This window comes from Bos taurus, chromosome 4, assembly GCF_002263795.3.
Source record: "Bos taurus isolate L1 Dominette 01449 registration number 42190680 breed Hereford chromosome 4, ARS-UCD2.0, whole genome shotgun sequence".
Lineage (NCBI taxonomy): Eukaryota > Metazoa > Chordata > Mammalia > Artiodactyla > Bovidae > Bos > Bos taurus.
The window spans coordinates 59639958-59661919 of record NC_037331.1 but is presented as its reverse complement, the minus strand read 5'-3'; the positions used below and the strand labels follow the sequence as shown (position 1 = coordinate 59661919).

Below are 21962 nucleotides of genomic sequence, written 5' to 3'. Positions count from 1 at the left end.
AGAGGGCCAGGGAGGCAGTCCTGCTCTTAGGAGACTGTGCTCTGGGCCATATTTATTCTAAGATCCTGACATCAGCTACAGAATTAGATCCAAATTTGGTCCTTCCAGAGGTATGCTTAATAAGGTCAAGGTGGTTTTTCCACCCTTATCTCCCCATTCAGTTAAAAACTCATGCCTACTATAAAAAATATCTTATTAGTTCTGAAAGAAATTCAACATTAAAAACAGATACACAAATACCTAAAATAAATAATTAAAATGGGAATTAAAGAAGAAACAAACAAACAAAAAAGGAATGAGATGCTTAGGTGAAGCAAGAAAGCAGCTGAGAATCTATAAGGGGGTGGAGGGTGGTGGGGCCTGAAGGAAAAAGAATTTGGAGTTTGGACCTCAGGAATGTTCAGGAAAGAATGAACAGGTTAGACTATTTGGGCAAGGGGAAGCACAGTGAAGACATATGGGTGACATATCTGAATAACAGCAGCAAAAAAGTGCTATAGATATTGCTCTAAAAAATTCCCTGGCTCCTTGGATTTACAAATGGATCATCTCCATGGAAGCATAAACTATATCCCTTACTTTCTTTCAGATATTACAAAGGTCAACCACTCTTTTGTAACCAGTTCATATATTAGACAATCAACTGGGTAAATCATTATATTTGTATTATTTCCAGGTATAAAGACTCTGATGCCAGGAAAATACTAGTCAGCTCAAGGCCTGTAAGTGATGATGGCATGGTTGGCCGGGATTCGTAGAGCCTGCTGCCTTCTTCCTCTTCTTCTCTCCCTCTGCCTTATTCCCCTTATTCTTTTCATTGTTCCTGTTGCTTCTCTGTCCTTCTGTCCCCCATTTTCTCGATTTCTCCCTTTATCTTTCACAACCTCATTCAATCATTGCAGATATACTTGCCACTTGTGCGTGTGTGTGTGCCTAAGAAGTTGCTTCAGTTGTGTCCGATTCTGCAACCCCATAGGCTGTAGCCCACCAGGCTCCTCTGTCCATGGGGGTTCTCCACGCAAGAATACTGGAGTGGGTTGGCATGCCCTCCTCCAGGGAACCTTCCTAACCCGGGATTGAACCCATGCCTCCTGTAGTTCCTGCACTGCAGGGAGATTCTTTACCACTTAGCCACTGGTTACCATGCAGTAAGTTATTGGGCTGGGGCTCACATTATTTTTTCCTGCAAAAATTGGGGGGAGTCTTTTTTAAACTTAATTAATTTGAGCTAGAGCTCTTAAATAATAATAACTAGTGTGGCTCAAACATTTGACCTGGCTCTCTTCTGTGTTTCGGGTGCATCCTCTTCAAAATGTCTTTGTCCCAAAGCACAGCGCAAATTTCCAAACCTGAGCCTGAATACTTAAAAATCCAAACACACAGCATCTAAACTTGATATTCAGGGAAAGAAACAGCTTCTCCGTTAATAAGAGACTATGCACTATCTGTAGGGATTTATCAAACCTTGCTTGGCGAGTTCTGTATATAACACACATCGATACCCTTGGCTGACCTTGCTCTTGAGTGAGCATTGTGACTGTGGGTGCTGGTTCTGTTGTTCCAGGTCCCAGGTACTGTCTTCCAGGCTCATCTGTCACAGATTTCACTGCTTCTCTCAGACATTTTCCCCATCTAGGGACTGTTCTTACTAGCAAGCAATTGTTCTGCAGTGAGGCACTGGAAACATTTCTGAATGGAATTTACTATTTTTGTGTGTGCTCAAAGTTTTTGAAATAAAGGCATTTCTTTCCAAGACTTTTAAGCTTTGAAATTCCAATTTTGCGCAAAAACTTGAGATACCCCCATTCTTTTTGGGTATCCAACTTCAACACATAAAGTAATAGATCAGGAAAGATTTAATTGTCCAGGTTCAAACAAATCTGTTTACTTTGTTTAAATTGATGTTGTTATTGAAATAAACTGTAGAAAGAAATTTGACATAAAAAAAATGTGACATTGCTCATAATGCAAGTGAGAACTTGTCTGCAGGCTTCAATATTTCAACTTGCATTCGCAGAATATAATTCCCTAATGTAATATTCATAAAATAGTGCTATTCATCCATGTGCCCATCTCTTCTCAAGCATCCAATACTGTGAACATGTGGCATGAGCCTGTCCCTACACTGGTGTGGAAGTGACTGACAGGATGGTATTGGACATACACAGTCATGGCTACAAACAAGTCATGTCTGTGGGAAACTTAAGTGTTTCTCTTAATTCTTAGAAAGGAAGAAGGAGAGGAGAAAGAAATTTTTTATGCTAACTAATTTAAAATGTCTATTAATCACTGGAGTCATATCCCACATGCACAGGAATATTTCTTGGACACATTTTTTTTTTTTTTCTTCCCGGAAGAAACTGGGCCCAAATCCATATCTGATCTCCCTTACTACCTGTGACTCTCAAAAGCCTTTACTGCTTCATTGTCATCTTTCTCTAGGCTCCATTCTAGTTCTGTTTTGCTTTCAAAAGCCAATGAGTCATCTTGGTGGTGGAGGACAATCCCGTGGAATGGAGCAGTCTTCAGGAGAACAAAAAAGAGAAAGTTCCATGGACAGAGGGGCAAAGAGGAAGAGAGTCTTTAAAAAGAAGAACATGCTCTAGGAAGAAAGAGTCTTTAAACCTCTTTTCTCATTCTGTTACCATAGTGGAGCTGGTTCCTTGGCAGCGATGTGAGTGAGAGAGTGTCCCCTGCAGGCAGACTGAGAGAGTGCATGGCACAGCTTAGCTGAAAGGGCACAGTGCAGCAGCTGCCATCTAAGGCAGACCATCTGGGAGTCTTGCATAATACCTGATGAGCGCAAATGCAAAAATGCTTAACAAAATATTAACAAACTAAATTCAACAGTACATTGAATCATACATCATGGCCAAGTGAAACTTATCCCTCTATGCAAGAACGGTTCAATATACAAAAAACCAATCTATGTGATACACCTCATGAGGGATAGAAATCACACAATCATCTCAAGAGATGCAGAAAAAGCATTCAATAAAATTCAACACACTTTCATGATAAAAACTATCAAAAAATTATGTGTAGAGGGAACTTATCTCAACACAATAAACACCACATATGAAAAATACAGAGCTAAAATCAGACTCAATGGTGAAAAGCTGAAATCTTTTCCTCTAAGATCTAGAACAAGGCAAGGATGCCCATTTTTGCTGTTTCTATTCAGCATAGTACTGACATTAAAGAGAAATTTAAAAAGCAAGTAAAAGAAATAAAAAGATCAAGGAAAAGAAACAAAAAAGCATGTAAATTGGAAAGCAGTAAAATTGTCTGTTTGCAGATAATGTTACCTTATATGTAAAAAACTGTAAAGATTCTACAGAAAACCCTGCTAGAACTAATCAATAAATTCATTAATGTTACACTATACAAAATCAACATACAAATAGTCAGTTGAATTTCAATAAGGTAATAATAAAATATCTGAAACAGAAATTAAGGAAACAATCCCATTAACAATAGCAGGAAAAAATGAAATAAAATAGGAATAAACTTAACCAAGGGGGTAAAAAACTTGTACACTGAAAATTATACAACAGCGATGAAAGACATTAAAGCAGAGAGAAATAAGTGGAAATATTCTACATTCATGGATTAAAAGACTTAATATTATTAAAATTACTATTTATAGTAATCCATACTAGTATAAGTGATCTGCAGACTTAATACAATCTCTATGAAAATCTCAGTGGCATTTTTTTACAGAAAAAGAAAAAAGTCTTAAAACCCATATGAAACAACAAAAGACTCTGAGTAGCCAAAGTCATTTTGAGCAAGAAGAACAAAGCTGGAGGCAACACATTTTCTGATTTCAAAATGTATGACAAAGCTACCATACAAAGCTGTAATACAAAACATATTACAGTGTAATGCAAATAGTATACTACTGGCAAATAAGCAGACACAGACAGAACAGAATAGAGAGCCTAGAAATAAACCCATGCATGTATATCAAGTGATCTTTGACAACAATACATGATGAGGAAAGGGTAGCTCTCTTTAATAAATGGTCTTGGAAAACCAAATTCAAAAGAATGAAATTGAAGCCTCATCTTATACTACATACCAAAGTTAACTCAAAATGGATTAAAGACTGAATTGTAAGACCTGAAACCACAAAACTCTTAGAAGAAAACATATGGTACAAGCCTCTTGACATTGACCTTGGAAAAGAATTCTTGGATGTGACATCAAAAGCACAGACAACAAGAGCAAAAATAAACAAGCAGGATTATGTTACACTAAAAAGTATCTGCACAGCAAGGGAAGCCATCAACAAAATGACAAGGCAGGGATTGTGCGGAAGGGAAAACAGGGAAGTGTTAGTCAAAGGGTACAACATTTTAGTTATACAGCAACTGACAAGTAACTAATCTCAAAAATATACACGCAACTCCTACAGCTCAATTCCAGAAAAATAAATGACCCAATCAAAAAATGGGCCAAAGAACTAAATAGACATTTCTCCAAAGAAGACATACAGATGGCTAACAAACACATGAAAAGATGCTCAACATCACTCATTATCAGAGAAATGCAAATCAAAACGACTATGAGGTACCATTTCACACCAGTCAGAATGGCTGCGATCCAAAAGTCTACAAGCAATAAATGCTGGAGAGGGTGTGGAGAAAAGGGAACCCTCTTACACTGTTGGTGGGAATGCAAACTAGTACAGCCACTATGGAGAACAGTGTGGAGATTCCTTAAAAAACTGGAAGTAGAACTGCCTTATGATCCAGCAATCCCACTGCTGGGCATACACACTGAGGAAACCAGAATTGAAAGAGACACGTGTACCCCAATGTTCATCGCAGCACTGTTTATAATAGCCAGGACATGGAAGCAACCTAGATGTCCATCAGCAGATGAATGGATAAGAAAGCTGTGGTACATATACACACTGGAGTATTACTCAGCCATTAAAAAGAATACCTTTGAGTCAGTTCTAATGAGGTGGATGAAACTGGAGCCTATTATACAGAGTGAAGTAAGCCAGAAAGAAAAACACCAATACAGTATACTAATGCATATATATGGAATTTAGAAAGATGGCAACAATAACCCTGTATACGAGACAGCAAAAGAGACACTGATGTATAGAACAGTCTTTTGGACTCTGTGAGAGAGGGAGAGGGTGGGATGATTTGGGAGAATGGCATTGAAACATGTATAATATCATATATGAAATGAGTCGCCAGTCCAGGTTCGATGCACGATACTGGATGCTTGGGGCTGGTGCACTGGGACGACCCAGAGGGATGGTACTGGGAGGGAGGAGGGAGGAGGAAGGAGGGTTCAGGATGGGTAACACATGTATACCTGTGGTGGATTCATGTTGATATATGGCAAAACCAATACAATATTATAAAGTTAAAAAAAAAAAGCATAGTGGCTATAGCTAGCAATACTGTATTGTAGTCTTAAAAATTTGCTAAGGGGATAGATCTTATGTTAAGTTTTCATACATAATAATAAGTAAAGGAGGCAGGATGATTTTTTTAATTGGAGGCTAATTAGGTTACAATATTGTGGTGGTTTTTGCCATACATCAACACGAATCGGCATTAGGTATACATATGTCCCCTCCCTCTGGAACCCTACTCCCACTCCCCGCCTTATCCAACCCCTCTGGGTTGTCACAGAGCACTGGCTTTGGGCTCCCTGGGTCATACGTGGAATCCACACTGGCTACCAGTTTTACATATGGTAATGTTATGTTTCAATGCTATTCTCCCAAATCATCCCACCGCCTAATACCCTCACTGTGTCCAAAATGTCTTTGTCCTCTTTGCTGCCCTGCAAGTAGGATCATCAATACTATCTTTCTAGATTCCATATATATGTGTTAATATATGATATTTGTCTTTCTATTTCTGACTTACTTCACTCTGTATAATAGGCTCTAAGTTCATCCACCTCATCCACCTTGACTCAAATGTGTTCCTTTTTATAGCTGAGTAATATGCAGCACAACTTCGTTATCCATTCATCTGCCAACTGACATCTAGGTTTCTTCCACTGCTTAGCTGTTGTAAACAGTGCTTCAATGAACACTGGGGTGCATGAATATTTTTCAGTCCTGGTTTTCTCAGGATATATGCCCAGTAGTGGAATTGCTCAGTCATATGGAAATTTTTGAAGGCGATGGACCAGCTTATGGCATGGATGATTGTGGTGTATACTTATCTTTAAAGTCATTGAATTGTATACATGAATGTATATAGCTTTTTGTATGTCAATCATACTTTAATAAAATCTTTTTTTTAAAAAAAGAGCAATGGAAAGAAAACTAAGTGAGTAAATATAAATGTCTATCGATTATTAACCATACAATACAATGATAATATATTGTGGAGTTTAAAATGTACGCAGAATTAAAATATATAACAATAAAATGGAAGTAGAGAGTAAATGGAATTTAAATGTTCTGAATTTGTATCAATAGGAGGGAAGTGGCTAGAGTAATAATTTATATTAGGCTTGTTGTTTGGTTGCTAAGTTGTGTTCAACTTTTTTGCAACCCCATGTACTCACCAGGTTCCTCTGTCCATGGAATTTTCCAGGCAAGAATACTGGAGTGGCTTGCCATTTCCTTCTCCAGGGGATCTTCCTGACCTGGGGATGAAACCTGTTTCTCCTGAATTGGCAGGCAGATTCTTTACTGCTGAACCACCAGAGAAGCCCATAATAGGTAAAAGGATGCATGTTATATCTTTAGGGTTATCACTACAAAAAAAGTAGAAAAATATATAACTAAGAAGTTAATAGAGGAGGAAGGGATGAAATAAAACATACTTGAATAATCCAAAGGAAGGCAGAGAAAGAGGGAAAGAGACTACATGAATGGTTGACTCAAACAGAAAATAAAATTAAGATGATACATTAGACACAACTTCAATCAGAAGTTCCGTCACATGTAAAGAAACAGTTGAAATAAGAAGAGCTGTTAGACTGAGTTTAAGAAACAAGATCTAACTATATGATATTTACAAAGACACATTTTAAATGTTAGAACCATAAAGGTCTACAAATAAAAGGATAGAAAAAAGATATAAAGTACAAATAAATATTTAACAAAAAAAGGCTTTGCATATTATAAAAAGTAGATATTAAGGAAGAATAATTTTGGAAATAAAGGGGACATTTTATGATTAATATATACAATCACTATTTTAAACTTTTATGGTCTAATAACATAGTGTAGAAACATGAAATAACAGTTGACAGAATGAAAAGAATACTGCACCATCTATAAGAAGAATATAAAATCTTAACAAACCACTCTCAATTGCTGCTAGAATCGGGAGACAGAAACCCCCCACAAAACAGTGTATATGTGAAAGATTTAGATAATAAAAATAAATTTAATCTCAGTTGAATACATAGAATACTGAAAGAAATAACCTCAATTGTACACAAAGTCTTTTAGAAAATGGTAAATGAGAGAACATTTCTAAGCCCATTTAATGAAACCAGCAAAACCTTTTTATACCTGATAAGGGCATTGAAGAGAGAATTATAGATCAGTCTTTCTCGTAAGAGAAGCAAAATTCTATACAAAATACTAACACTTCAAATAAGCTGATATATTAATGAAGTTTATATGTAACATCGAAGCATGTCAGTTGCCCAGTTGTATCTGACTCTGTGACCCTATGCTCTGTAGGTCACCAGGTTCCTCTGTCTATGGGATTCCCTGGACAAGAATACTGGAGTGGGTCGCCATACCCTTCTCCAGGGGATCTTCCCAACCCAGGAATTGAACCCTGCTTCAAAATGGGTTTTATTCCAGGTTCACAAGTATGGAACATGTACAAATCAATCACTAATCCACCACATTAAACAAAAAAGGGAGAAATATCATATGATTATCTCGATAAATATTTTTAAAAAACATATAAAATACTTCTATATAGAAAATCATAAGACATCATTGAGACAAATTAAAGAAGATATAAAAACATGGAAGGATATATTATGTTTAGTTATTAGAAGACTCAGTGTTGGAAAGCGATTGCTATCTGTTTAAAGCTATCAGTATGTATAATTTTAATGTAAATTCATTAAAAACACCAGAAGTTTTATTCATCAGATTTTAGAACTTGTATGGAAATGCAGAATATCAAGTATAGCTCAGGGGATCTTAAGGAAAAGAAAGTTAAAAAAATTAGACTACCTGATATGAAAATTTACTATACCACAATAGTAATTTAAACAGTGGTTCTGGCACATGTGTAGATCAACAAACCAGCAGAACATATCAGAGACTTAAAAAAGGGCTAACTTGACTCATATGTGGTCACCTGATTTATGACACAGTTTAGTGAGTGTGGGAATGATATTTCCAATTAAAGATTCTGAGTCAATTGCTTATCCATATGGGAAAAAATAATCATGGCTCCTACCTTACATTATATTAAAAAATCACTTCTAGATAAACTGTATATGTTAAAAAAAGAAGAAGATGAAAATACCAGTATACTAGGTTAAGATAGCATACTATCCTTATTACTTTTTGTAGCCAACTCCTTACCAGGACATGAAGGTGCTGACTCTGTTAAATTACCAATTTAACAAACTGGTAATACCAAAAAGTAAATATTCTGTTCATCGCAAAATACCTATTAAGAAGTATAGGAAGTATAGGAAGAAGAACATATCTCTAATAAAGGAGTGGTATCTAGGCTACATAAAGACTACTGCCAATCAATAAGAAAAAGGCAGACTACCAAATAGAAATATGGTGAAAGACTGCAACAGGCACTTCACAAAACAGAATATCTAAGTGTCCAACAGATACATATGAATGTGGTCCTCTTTATTATTCAGTAAGCTAAATGCAGACCAAAACCACAATGAAATACAACAACATCTACTACAATGGCAAAAATTAAAAGGACAGAAAATTCTGAATATTCTGGAGACTGTGGAGCACTGAAACTCTCCTGTACTGTTAGTGAGAATTTATATCAGAAACTGTTTCTGAGTTTCACTGAAACAGAACAAATACACATCCTACAATCCATCAGTTACACACTTATGTAAATTCCCAACGGAATTTGGGAATTTATTTATTTTCACAAAAGATGAAATGCATACTTATTTTCACAAAAGAAATGTATAAGAATGTTCAAAGTAGTATTATTTATTTATTTATTTTTATTTTATATTGGAGTACAGGTGATTTACAATGTTGTGGTAGTCTCAGGGGTACAGGAAAGTGATTTAGTTACACATATACTTACATCTGGCTTCCCAGGTGGCACTAGTGGTAAAGAACCCGCCTGCCAATGCAGGATACTGAAGAGGTGCTGGTTTGATCCTTGGGTCATGGGAGATACCCTGGAGGAGGAAATTGCAACCCACTCCAGTATTCTTTCCTGGAAATTCCATGGACAGGGAAGTCTGGCGGGCTACACACAGTCCATGGGGTTGCAAAGAGTCGGACACAACTAAAGCGACTTAGCACATACATATGTATCTATTCTTTTTCAGATTCTTTTCTATATAGGTTATTACAGAGTATTAAGTAGAGTTCCCTGTGCTATACAGAAGATCCTTGTTGATAATCTATTTTATATATAATACAGTGTATATGTTAATCACAAACTCCTAATTTATCCCCCACACTCACCTTTCCTCTTTGGTAACCATAAGTTTCTTTTCTAAGTCTGTGAGTTTGTTTTGTAAATAAGTTCATTTGTATCATTTTTTAGATTCCACATATAAGTGAGCTCATAGGATATTTGTCTTTGTCTGAACTACCTCATTTGATATGATAATGTCTAGGTGCGTCCATGTTGCTGCAAATGGCATTAATTCATTCCTTTTATGGCTGATATATTCCATTGTATATATATGTATCACATCTTTTGTATCCATTCATTTGTTGATGGACATTTAGGTTACTTCCATATCTTGGCTATTGTAAATAGTGCTGCAATGAACATTGAGGTGCATGTATCTTTTAGAAGTATGGTTTTCTCCAGATGCGTGCCTAGGAGTGGGATTTCTGGATCATATGGTAGCTTTATTTTTATTTTTTTAAGGAACCCCCTATAGAATTCTCTCTAGTGGCTGTACCAATTTACATCTCACTAAGAGTGTAGGATGGTTCCCTTTTCTCCACACCCTCATGTGCTTTTTGGCCATCTATATACTTCCTTTGGAGAAATGTCTGTTTAGATCTCCTGTGTATGTTTTGTTTGGGTTTTTTTTTTTTTTTAATATTGAGCTGCATGAGCTATTTGTATATTTTGGAGATTAATCCCTTGTTGGTTGCATTTTTTGCAAATATTTTCTGGCATTCTCTGGGCTGTCTTTTCATTGCTTATGGTTTATAGTGTTATTTATAATAGCTCTATAAGTGGAAATAATGCTATTGTCCATCAACAATAGAATGGGTAAATTGTGAAATATTCATGCAATGATACAATATACTAAATAAAATTATACACATGAATGAATCTTAAAGCATAATACTGAGTGCACTAAACTAGATACACACAAAAAAGGACACTGAATTTATATAAAATTCAAAGTAGACAAACATATTATATGGTTTTAGCTGTCAGGATAGTGATTGTCTTTGGTGAGGGTATGGTTAAAATTCATTGAACTGTATACCTATATCTGAGCACTGTACTATAAGTATGTTAGTTTTCAATAGTAATGTTTACATTCATTTAAATAACTTCATTAGATTATATGAATACAAAGGAAAACTCAGTTCTTCCCTCCTCAATCTTGTTCGGAAGGCAGAAATGTAACTGAGTGACATAGTAGAGGTAAGCATGATTGGTATGTTCCATGGACAAACGGGGATTACATACAACCTGAATTGAGAATGGAGATTAGTAAGGCTTCCCAGGGGAAATGATGACTCAATTAATCCTTAGAATAGGAATTAACAAGGTATATCATGGTTGTTCGGAGAAGGCAATGGCACCCCACTCCAGTACTCTTGCCTGGAAAATCCCATGGGTGGAGGATCCTGGCAGGCTGCAGTCCAGGGGGACGCTAAGAGTCGGACACAACTGAGCGACTTCACTTTCACTTTTTCACTTTCCTGCACTGGAGAAGGAAATGGCAACCACTCCGATGTTCTTGCCTGGAGAATCCCAGGGACGGGGGAGCCTGGTGGGCTGCCGTCTATGGGATCGCACAGAGTCGGACACGACTGAAGTGACTTAGCAGTAGCAGTAGCATCATGGTTGTTACTTGCAGACAAAACAACCCACTTAGGCTGGTCTAGTATCACCCTGCTTATTTAACTTATATGCAGAGTACATCATGAGAAACACTGGACTGGAAGAAGCACAAACCGGAATCAAGATTGCCGGGAGAAATATCAATAACCTTAGATATGCAGATGACACCATCCTATGGCAGAAAGGGAAGAGGAACTAAAAAGCTTCTTGATGAAAGTGAAAGTGGAGAGTGAAAAAGTTGGCTTAAAGATCAACATTCAGAAAACGAAGATCATGGCATCTGGTCCCATCACTTCATGGGAAATAGATGGGGAAACAGTGGAAACAGTGTCAGACTTTATTATTCTGGGCTCCAAAATCACTGCAGATGGTGATTGCAGCCATGAAATTAAAAGATGCTTACTCCTTGGAAGGAAAGTTATGACCAACCTAGATAGCATATTGAAAAGCAGAGACATTACTTTGCCAACAAAGGTCCGTCTAGTCAAGGCTATGGTTTTTCCTGTGGTCATGTATGGATGTGAGAGTTGGACTGTGAAGAAAGCTGAGCACCAAAGAATTGATGATTTTGAACTATGGTGTTGGAGAAGACTCTTGAGAGTCCCTTGGACTGCAAGGAGATCCAACCACTCCATTCTGAAGGAGATCAGCCCTGGAATTTCTTTGGAGGGAATGATGCTGAAGCTGAAACTCCAGTACTTTGGCCACCTCATGCGAAGAGTTGACTCATTGGAAAAGACTCTGATGCTGGGAGGGATTGGGGGCAGGAGGAGAAGGGGACGACAGAGGATGAAATGGCTGGATGGCATCACTGACTCGATGGACGTGAGTCTGAGTGAACTCCGGGAGTTGGTGATGGACAGGGAGGCCTGGCATGCTGCGATTCATGGGGTCGCAAAGAGTCGGACACGACTGAGCGACTGAACTGAACTGAACTGAGGCTGGTCTAAGCAGAAGGTGTTTATTAGAAGGTAACAAGTTACAAAATATCATAGAATATCTGGGAACCAGATTTGGCTGCTACAAAGACATGATCCATATAGACAGAGAAAAATATCCAATACCACTATGAAATTAATAGCAGAAACATCACTGACTCTATTGCTTTCTGAAGTCCATGATATATAGTACTGGATTCCTGTGCCACTACTGTCCCTGAGAAACCAGACATTTCTACTACTGTCTTGCCAAATAACCTAATCTCTCATTACACTGACATCCTTCACTTTTGCCTCCAAGTTTTGCAGTAGTGCAACAAACTAGTAGAGACTAGCTCACTTACAAGCACTATAACTGCAGAAAACTGTACAGAAAATTTCTGACAGACCAGAAAGGGTTGGGATGGGCTATTCCAATGGGCTATTCCAATGTTGAATGAGCTAACATATGGGATCTGCAGTAAATCAAGTAAAAGGAATAGGAAAGTAAGAAATCCAAAAAGAAGGAAGAGCAGCTTTTAAGATATATTGGCATACAGCTATGTGAGTAGAACCAAATATCTTCACGGCTTCCCCTCCTTCTTACGTTAGAAGCTGCACAACTTGCTTGTCTATGATGCAGGAGTTTGTATATTTCTGAGTGTGTGTGTGTGTGTGTGTGTGTGTGTGTGTGTGTAAAACTCTGGAGAACTTGGCAAATGATATCTGGACTAAAGCTTAGTTTCTTCATTTGAAAATCAGTATAGTGATACATATTAATACACAAAGCCCAGGACTGCTTTGAGGGTTAAATGAGCCCATGTTCAGGTAAGCATCTCATGTAGTACCTGATATATACAAGAGATGTGACATAAACTTCTTTTATCTGAAAGAGAGAGATTATGGCAGTTGGTGAGAAAGGAGGACTTGAGACGGATGTTGTGCAACTAATCATATTTTCTTCTTTTAGAAGCTGAAACTTCTAGGTAAATAACTGAAAAAAAAAATGACAAGCAGAACTTACGATGGCACATTCCTCCTTGATTCAGATACGAACAAAATATAATTTCACATTTACCTGATGGAACTACTTTTCTACAGAGAAAAATAAAAGGTGAGTGCAGAGATTACACATCACAGAGAGCCAGTATAACAGGAGGCAAGCTTTAATGTCTGTTACATGGAAATCCTATTCCAAACCCAGGAAAGCGGAGACTCTCTGGGGCCAGGTTATTATGATTTTTTAATTAGTCCTATTGACCTATAAGTTATATGCAAGAAAAGTCACCAATTTTAAGTGTACAGATCATTGAGCTTTGACAAATAACTACAGCACAATATAAAACATCCCATCATCCCATAATTTCCCCCAGGCTCCTCTGAAGTCAGTCCCTTCACCTTCAAACTAGGCCCTGAGCTACACTGATCCTTCTATCATATCGGTTTTGATTTTCCAGAAAAAAAAAATCATTCAGCATGTAGTCTTTTGTGGCTGGCATCTTTTATTTAGTGTGGTGTTCTCCACTTTTTCACTGCCCCTCTAAAGAGCCTTTCTATACCTATTTCCCTAATTATCTCTCCCCCTTTTATGAAATTTTAATGCCACAGATATACTGTTTGTGTGATTATATACTACATGTATACCTGCATTTTATACACTAAAAATTAGATTTTTCACACCCCCAGAACAAACATTTCCCCCCTTGGAGACAATATTGCCCAACTGAGAATACATGATTTAGTATGATGCTTTTTTGATTCATCAGTATTATATCATCAGTTGGTTCATTTTTATTGTTTTGTAAGTTTGATTGTATGAAGAGACATTCAAGAATGAATAGAATAATTGTGAATGTGTTACAAAGGTCAGGTATTAACCACATGATTCAACTACTGTTCTTCCTTAACTTTGATCCTTGTTGTCCCTGGTATTAGTAAACAGACCTCCTATCACACAGTTGTTCAAGCAAGAAATCTAGGAGGGATTGAGATACTGCCTTTCCCTTCATTTCTCCTTATAAAATTAAAGTCAAATCCTGTTAATTTAATCTCTAGATTATTTCTTGAATCTGGTCTCAAGGGATTGGATTTTGCTATAACCCAGAACATTCTAGACATGTTAAGACTTTTGATTTTTACCTTCAAAGAAATGGGAGGCCACTGAAGGAATTTAAACAAGAAAGTGAAGTGACTTGATTAGTGTAATTAAAATTAATATGTCTTTTATTTAGTAAGTAGCAACTTAGAATGTAGATAATAATTAAATCACTTCCCAGGTGGCACAGTGATTAAGAATCAGCCTCCCAAAGCAAGAGACGTGAGAAACGGGGGTTTAGTCCCTGGGTTGGGAAGATCCCCTGGAGGAGGAAATAGCAACCAGTATTCTTGATCACACGGACCACAGCCTTGTCTAACTCAATGAAACTAAGCCATGCCATGTTGGGTCACCCAAGACGGACGGGTCATGGTGGAGAGGTCTGACAGAATGTGGTCCATTGGAGAAGGGAATGGCAAACCACTTCAGTATTCTTGCCTTGAGAACCCCATGAACAGTATGAAAAGGCAAAATGATAGGATACTGAAAGAGAAACTCCCATACTGAAAGAGAAACTCCCCAGGTCAGTAGGTGCCCAATATGCTACTGGAGATTAGTGGAGAAATAACACCAGAAAGAATGAAGGGGTGGAGCCAAAGCAAAAACAACACCCAGTTGTGGATGGAACTGGTGATAGAAGCAAGGTCCGATGCTGTAAAGAGCAATATTGCATAGGAACCTGGAATGTTAGGTCCATGAATTGGGGCAAATTGGAAGTGGTCAAACAGGAGATGGCAAGAGTGAACATCGACATTCTAGGAATCAGTGAACTAAAAATGGACTGCAATGGGTGAATTTAACTCAGATGACCATTATATCTACTACTGTGGGCAAGAATCCCTTAGAAAAAATGGAGTAGCCATCATGGTCAATAAAAGAGTCCAAAATGCAGTATTTGGATGCAATCTCAAAAGTGACAGAATGATCTCTGTTCGTTTCCAAGGCAAACCATTCAATATCATGGTAATCCAAGCCTATGCCCCAACCTGTAATCCTGAAGAGGCTGAAGTTTAGCGGTTCTATGAAGACCTACAAGACCTTTTAGAACTAACACCCAAAAAAGATATCCTTTTCATTATAGGGGACTGGAATGCAAAAGGAGGAAGTCAAGACACACCTGGAGTAACAGGCAAATTTGGCCTTGGAATACAGAGTGAAGCACGGCAAAGACTAATAGAGTTTAGCCAAGAGAACACACTGGTCATAGCAATCACCCTCTTCCAACAACACACGAGAAGACTCTACACATGGACATCACCAGATGGTCAACACTGAAATCAGATTGATTATATTCTTTGCTGCCAAAGATGGAGAAGCTCTATACAGTCAGCAAAAACAAGACTGGGAGCTGACTGTGACTCAGATCATGAACTCCTTATTGCCAAATTCAGACTTATATTGAAGAAAGTAGGGAAAATCACTAGACCATTCAGGTATGACCTAAATCAAATCCCTTACGATTTTACACTGGAAGTGAGAAATAGATTTAAGGGACTAGATCTGATAGAGTGCCTGATGAACTATGGATGGAGGTTCACGACATTGTATAGGAGACAGGGATCAAGACCATCCCCATGGAAAAGAAATGCAAAAAAGCAAAACGGCTGTCTGGGGAGGCCTTACAAATAGCTGTGAAAAGAAGAGAAGCGAAAAGCAAAGGAGAAAAGGAAAGATATAAGCATCTGAATGCAGAGTTCCAAAGAATAGCAAGAAGAGATAAGAAAGCCTTCCTCAGTGATCAATGCAAAGAAATAGAGGAAAACAACAGAATGGGAAAGACTAGAGATCTCTTCAAGAAAATTAGAGATACCAAGGGAACACTTCATGCTAAGATGGGTTTGATAAAGGACAGAAATGGTATGGACCTAAGCAGAAGATATTAAGAAGAGGTGGCAAGAATACATAAAAGAACTGTACGAAAAAGATCTTCATGTCCAAGATAATCATGATGGTGTGATCACTCACCTAGAGCCAGACATCCTGGAATGTGAATTCAAGTTGGCCTTAGGAAGCATCACTATGAACAAAGCTAGAGGTGATGGAATTCCAGTTGAGCTATTCCAAATCCTGAAAGATGAGGCTGTGAAAGTGCTGCACTCAATATGCCAGCAAATTTGGAAAACTCAGCAGTGGCCATAGGACTGGAAAAGTTCAGTTTTCATTCCAATCCCAAAGAAAGGCAATGCCAAAGAATGCTCAAACTATTGCACAATTACACTCATCTCACACGCTAGTAAAGTAATGCTTAAAATTCTCCAAGCCAGGCTTCAGCAATAAGTGAACTGTGAATTTCCAGATGTTCAAGCTGGTTTTAGAAAATACAGAGGAACCAGAGATCAAATTGCCAACATCCGCTGGATCATGGAAAAAGCAAGAGAGTTCCAGAAAAGCATCTATTTCTGCTTTATTGACTATGCCAAAGCCTTTGACTGTGTGGATCATAAGAAACTGGAAAATTCTAAAAAAATGGGAATACCAGACCACCTGACCTGCATCTTGAGAAACCTATATGCAGGTGAGGAAGCAACAGTTAGAACTGGACATGGAACAACAGACTGGTTCCAAATAGGAAAAGGAGTATGTCAAAGCTGCATATTGTCAACCTGATTATTTAACTTATATACAGAGTACATAATGAGAAATGCTGGGCTGGAAGAAGAGCAAGCTGGAATCAAGATTGCCAGGAGAAATATCAATAACCTCAGATATGCAGATGACACCACCCTTATGGCAGAAAGTGAAGAGAAACTAAAGACCCTCTTGATGAAAGTGAAAGTGGAGAGTGAAAAAGTTGGCTTAAAGATCAACATTCAGAAAACTAAGATCATGGCATCTGGTCTCATCACTTCATGGCAAATAGATGGGGAAACAGTGGAAACAGTGTCAGACTTTATTTTCTGGGGCTCCAAAATCACTGCAGATGGTGATTGCAGCCATGAAATTAAAAGATGCTTACTCCTTGGAAGGAAAGTTATGACCAAACTAGATAGCATATTCAAAAGCAGAGATATTACTTTGCCAACAAAGGTCCGTCTAGTCAAGGCTATGGTTTTTCCAGTGGTCATGTATGGATGTGAGAGTTGGACTGTGAAGAAAGCTGAGCACCAAAGAATTGATGATTTTGAACTGTGGTGTTGGAGAAGACTCTTGAGAGTCCCTTCGACTGCAAGGAGATCCAACCAGTCCATCCTAAAGGAGATCAGTCCTGGGTATTCATTGAAAGGACTGATGCTGAAGCTGAAACTCCAATACTTTGGACACCTCATGTGAAGAGTTGCCTCATTGGAAAAGACTCTGATGCTGGGAGGGATTGGGGGCAGGAGGAGAAGGGGACGACAAAGGATAAGATGGCTGGATGGTATCACCGACTTGATGGACATGAGTTTGGGTAAACTCCAGGAGTTGGTGATGAACAGGGAGGCCTTGCGTGCTGGGATTCATGGGGTTGCAAAGAGTCAGGCACAACTGAGCGACTGAACTGACTGATTCTTGTCTGGAAAATATCATGGGTAGAAGAGCCTTGCAGGTTAACAGTCCATGGGGTGGCAAAGAGTTGGACATGACTGAGTGACTGGGCACACACACAATAATTAGAAGGGACAAAGACTATATAGAGAAAGGATATTTCAGAAGTCCAGAGGAAAACTGATAGTGGTTCTTTTATGAATTTAAGGGTGTGTGATGGGAAAATTGGGAGACATGCTATGGTCTCAGGGGGGCCCATGATAAAAACTTAGTCAAGCTCTCACTGTTAGATGATAATGTTACTGTGATGAGAAATTCAGATAAATCCTCCTATTGCTTGCTGCTGCCTTGATTTAGTCTTTTTTTTTTTTTTGCCAAACAAATCATATCTTAAAGAAATAAAGTATAAATATTCTTGGATCATTTGCTGATGAGTTGGAAGGAATTAGAATGATACTTAAAAGAAAAAAACATTTTGTGTACTTAATGCATCCACTTTGCTTTCTGTCCATCTTAGGATATCCTCCCCTCCCCCACCCCCCCCCCACCCCTGCCCAGTGGTTACTGCAATACTAGTATCTATGTATGAACTTCAAATGGTCTGAAATCAAGCTTTATGCAAATAGTTTTGACTGTGTAGATATACACGTATCTCTGGGGGCCTCTAGAAGTGGTCATTAACCTACTAAAGGTCAAGAAGCAATGACTTACTGTGTTTTCAGTGTAGAGTACCTGGAAATGCATATGATAATATTTCTCATTCTTAAGGCATATAAGGCTTACATCATGTAAACAGAAAAATGACAAAGTCACACTGCCAGTTTAATGGAAACAAAATATGAACAAAATTCTGGAAGCTTGTTAGTTACACTGGTGCTTTATCTCTTCCAGGTGACTTCTGAAGCATGGCTGCCCACAACAGTTCCTCCTGCGATGACCCCATATTGACACCCCATTTAACCAGGCTCTACTTTGTAGTGCTTATTGGAGGGCTGTTGGGCATCATCTCCATTTTGTTCCTGCTTGTGAAAATGAACACCCGGTCTGTGACCACCACAGCAGTCATTAATCTGGTGGTGGTCCACAGTGTTTTTCTGCTCACAGTGCCTTTTCGCTTGACCTACCTCATCAAGCACACTTGGACATTTGGGTTGTCCTTCTGCAAGTTTGTGAGTGCCATGCTGCACATCCACATGTACCTCACATTCCTGTTCTACATGGTGATTCTAGTCATCAGGTACCTCATTTTCTTCAAGCACAAGGACAAAGTGGAATTCTACAGAAAACTACATGCTGTGGCTGCCAGTACCGCCATGTGGCTGCTGGTGATTGTCATTGTGGTACCTCTGGTTGTTTCTCAGTATGGCATTCATGAGGGCTACGACAGCCACCACTGTTTCAAATTCCACAAAGAACTTACTCATGCATATGTGCAAGCCATCAATTATTTGATAGTCGCTGTTGTCATAATCATCGCAGTGATTCTCCTGGTCCTCCAGATCACCATCATCGTGTTGATGGCACGGAAGCTTGGACACTCCTTACTATCCCATCAAGAGTTCTGGGCTCAGGTGAAAAATCTGCTTTTTATAGGAGTCATTCTTATTTGCTTCCTTCCCTACCAGTGCTTTCGAATTTATTACTTGTACACGGTGGCACACTCAAGAGACTGTAACTACAATGTTGCATTTTATAATGAAATCTTCTTGAGTGTAACAGCAATTAGCTGCTTTGATTTGCTGCTTTTTGTTTTTGGGGGAAGCCACTGGTTTAGGCAAAAGATAATTGACCTATGGAATTGCCTTCTGTGCCGTTAGCCACAGACTACAGTATTCAACATTACCTCCTTAATATTGACAGTAAAAACAGGAATGGCTATTTCTTTACTCAATTAAAACCATGTCTTGATGCAGCCAAACAAAAGGACTGTAAAATGTCAGAGCATTCATTTCAGCCTTTGTGTAATTCTTCTCATCTTTGAACGATACATATACGAAGACTAGTGATGTTCAATCTACCTGGAGCTGCAGTACTGCATGATTTTCCAATATAAAATGTCTACTTGGCCCATCCAGGTACCATGGGTCCAATGGTTTCTGAGTTTTACTACCTTATTTTCATTTCCTCAGTTTGAAACATGGCCTTTCCTTAGGTTTTGGACTGGACTCAGCCCTCTTTTCTTTTCATTCCACTTAAACTTAGGTAAGTTAATCATAGTCATGATTCTACATCAAAGACTCAAACTTCACTTGGCTAGCCAGAGGAGATGACCATACAACTCACACTCACACACAAACACACACACACACACACAGATGAGGAAGAGAATACTATGAAATAAAAAACAACAAAAAACTTTTTTTAGATTATCAAAACTTTGATGGGAAGTCACTAATCTAGACATCAAGAGAAACAGAACTCTTTCTGACTAAACAAGGTACCTAGTTTGTCTTTTGAAAGATAAATTGTAAGGATGAGATCACTTTCCTCAATATCTCCAAAAATCATTTAAAAGTTTACTGAATATATCTAAATAATGGTGAAACTGTAACTTAGAGAATAACCCTGACCAATATGCTTCTAGGCATAAAAATTAGTTCCCAAGAGAAGTGATTAAATTTTCCCCCTTTCTGTTTTTTGAAGGATTTCTAGTTGTCTTGGGCCACAATTTAGATTTTCCTTGGAGACAGAAAGTTATACTGAAATTTTAGAGTTTCCTTCCTCCCTTAGTTATGTGTCTTTAAATAAATGAAAACAATATTCTAAAAAGAGAACTTCTGAGAAATATATAGAAAAACCATTAAGCTAGATTATGAGATTAGACTGCTAAATTGAAACATAGGACTATGGATTTTTTTCCCTCATGCTCGCATTTCTACTATTTCCCTCAAAGTTTCACAATCTTGAAACTTAGCAAAGAACTGATCCTGTTTCCTATTTGATTCTTCAAAACCTGAAGTGATTCTTGGTAGGAAGAGAAGAAATGAGTGAATCAATGTAATTTTTTTCTTCTCCCAGCAAGGTAAATGTTTAGGATTTAAAGATTTTTCTTTATTTGTTATACCCTGCTGCTGCTAAGTCACTTCAGTCATGTCCGACTCTGTGTGACCCCATAGACGGCAGCCCACCAGGCTCCCCCGTCCCTGGGATTCTCCAGGCAAGAACACTGGAGTGGGTTGCCATTTCCTTCTCCAATGCAGGAAAGTGAAAAGTGAAAGTGAAGTCGATCAGTCGTGTCCGACTCCTAGCGACCCCATGGACTGCAGCCCACCAGGCCCCTCCGTCCATGGGATTTTCCAGGCAAGAGTACTGGAGTGGGGTGCCATTGCCTTCTCCGTGTTATACCATATGCATCCACAAATTCATCAAATGAATAAGAGATAATCCTTGTGAGTTTTATGATTACCGAAACTGCTGAGTCATAGAAATTAATTTTGAGGAAGAAAAGTGACAGCATACTGCATAGGTGACTTATTCAAATTTTTTTCCTGTTTTAAATTTTCTTTTAAATGTTTTTTTCTTTTTAAGTTATAATTATTTAAAAAATTATTTATGAGAATTACATTGTTTCTCTCCTTGTATATCCATGTCTTACTATCATAATGTCTTGTTAGCTTGTAGATTGTATTAATATTATAGTCTCTTTCAGTCTTTAAAGATGTTAAGGTCAGGCAATTATGCTTTTCTCTGTATTATCATATATTATAATAAAGAGCCTGTTTTACAGACCTATAAGAAATGCTATCCCAAATATAAAGATGCAATGTATAAAATATCTTATTCATTAATATTTACAAAATAAACAAAAATTTCAATTTGTCGGTTCTTTGTCTTTAATTGCTTTGAAAGTGAATCTCATGCAGGAGTAGGAGTGGCATTGGCCTCTCAGGCTACTTTTGGATATCACAATTATAAAAGAGTACTACTGGCATTTGATGACTGGGATTAGAGGCCAGCCTTGCACACAATGAAAAATTATCAAGGTGTGCAGCCTTGCACACCTTGCCTTGCACACATTTAAAAATTATCGAGTCCGTGAAGACTACCCTGACGGTCCAGTGGCTAAGATGCCATGCTCCCCACGCAGGGGGTCCAAGTTAGATTCCACATGCCACAACTAAGACCCAGTACAGCCAAAGAAAGAAATATTAAAAAGAGAATCATCAGGCCTTACCCTGTATTAGAATGTTCTTCAAGGCATTCGTGAAATAAGACACATGATCATAATAATCAGAGCAGTTACTTAGGTTTTAT

General features: G+C 38.1%; 1 protein-coding gene across 3 annotated transcripts in view; it reads left to right on the top strand.

The window, feature by feature from the left end:
• GPR141 (G protein-coupled receptor 141) overlaps window positions 1-21529 on the top strand; it is a 69665-nt gene extending 48136 nt beyond the window's left edge. Inside the window, exons 2-4 of one of the 3 annotated variants that reach the window (XM_059885869.1) lie at window positions 6585-6712; window positions 13119-13262; window positions 18600-21529. In XM_059885869.1, coding sequence (XP_059741852.1) covers window positions 18614-19525 — 912 coding nt within the window. In that variant the 5' untranslated portion in view covers window positions 6585-6712; window positions 13119-13262; window positions 18600-18613 and the 3' untranslated portion in view covers window positions 19526-21529. Of the gene's footprint in view, window positions 1-6584; window positions 6713-13118; window positions 13263-14928; window positions 15677-18599 lie in introns of those variants that run through there. The other 2 variants (XM_015469385.3, XM_059885870.1) reach the window with 2 other exon arrangements.
• The last annotated feature ends 433 nt before the right edge of the window (window positions 21530-21962 follow it).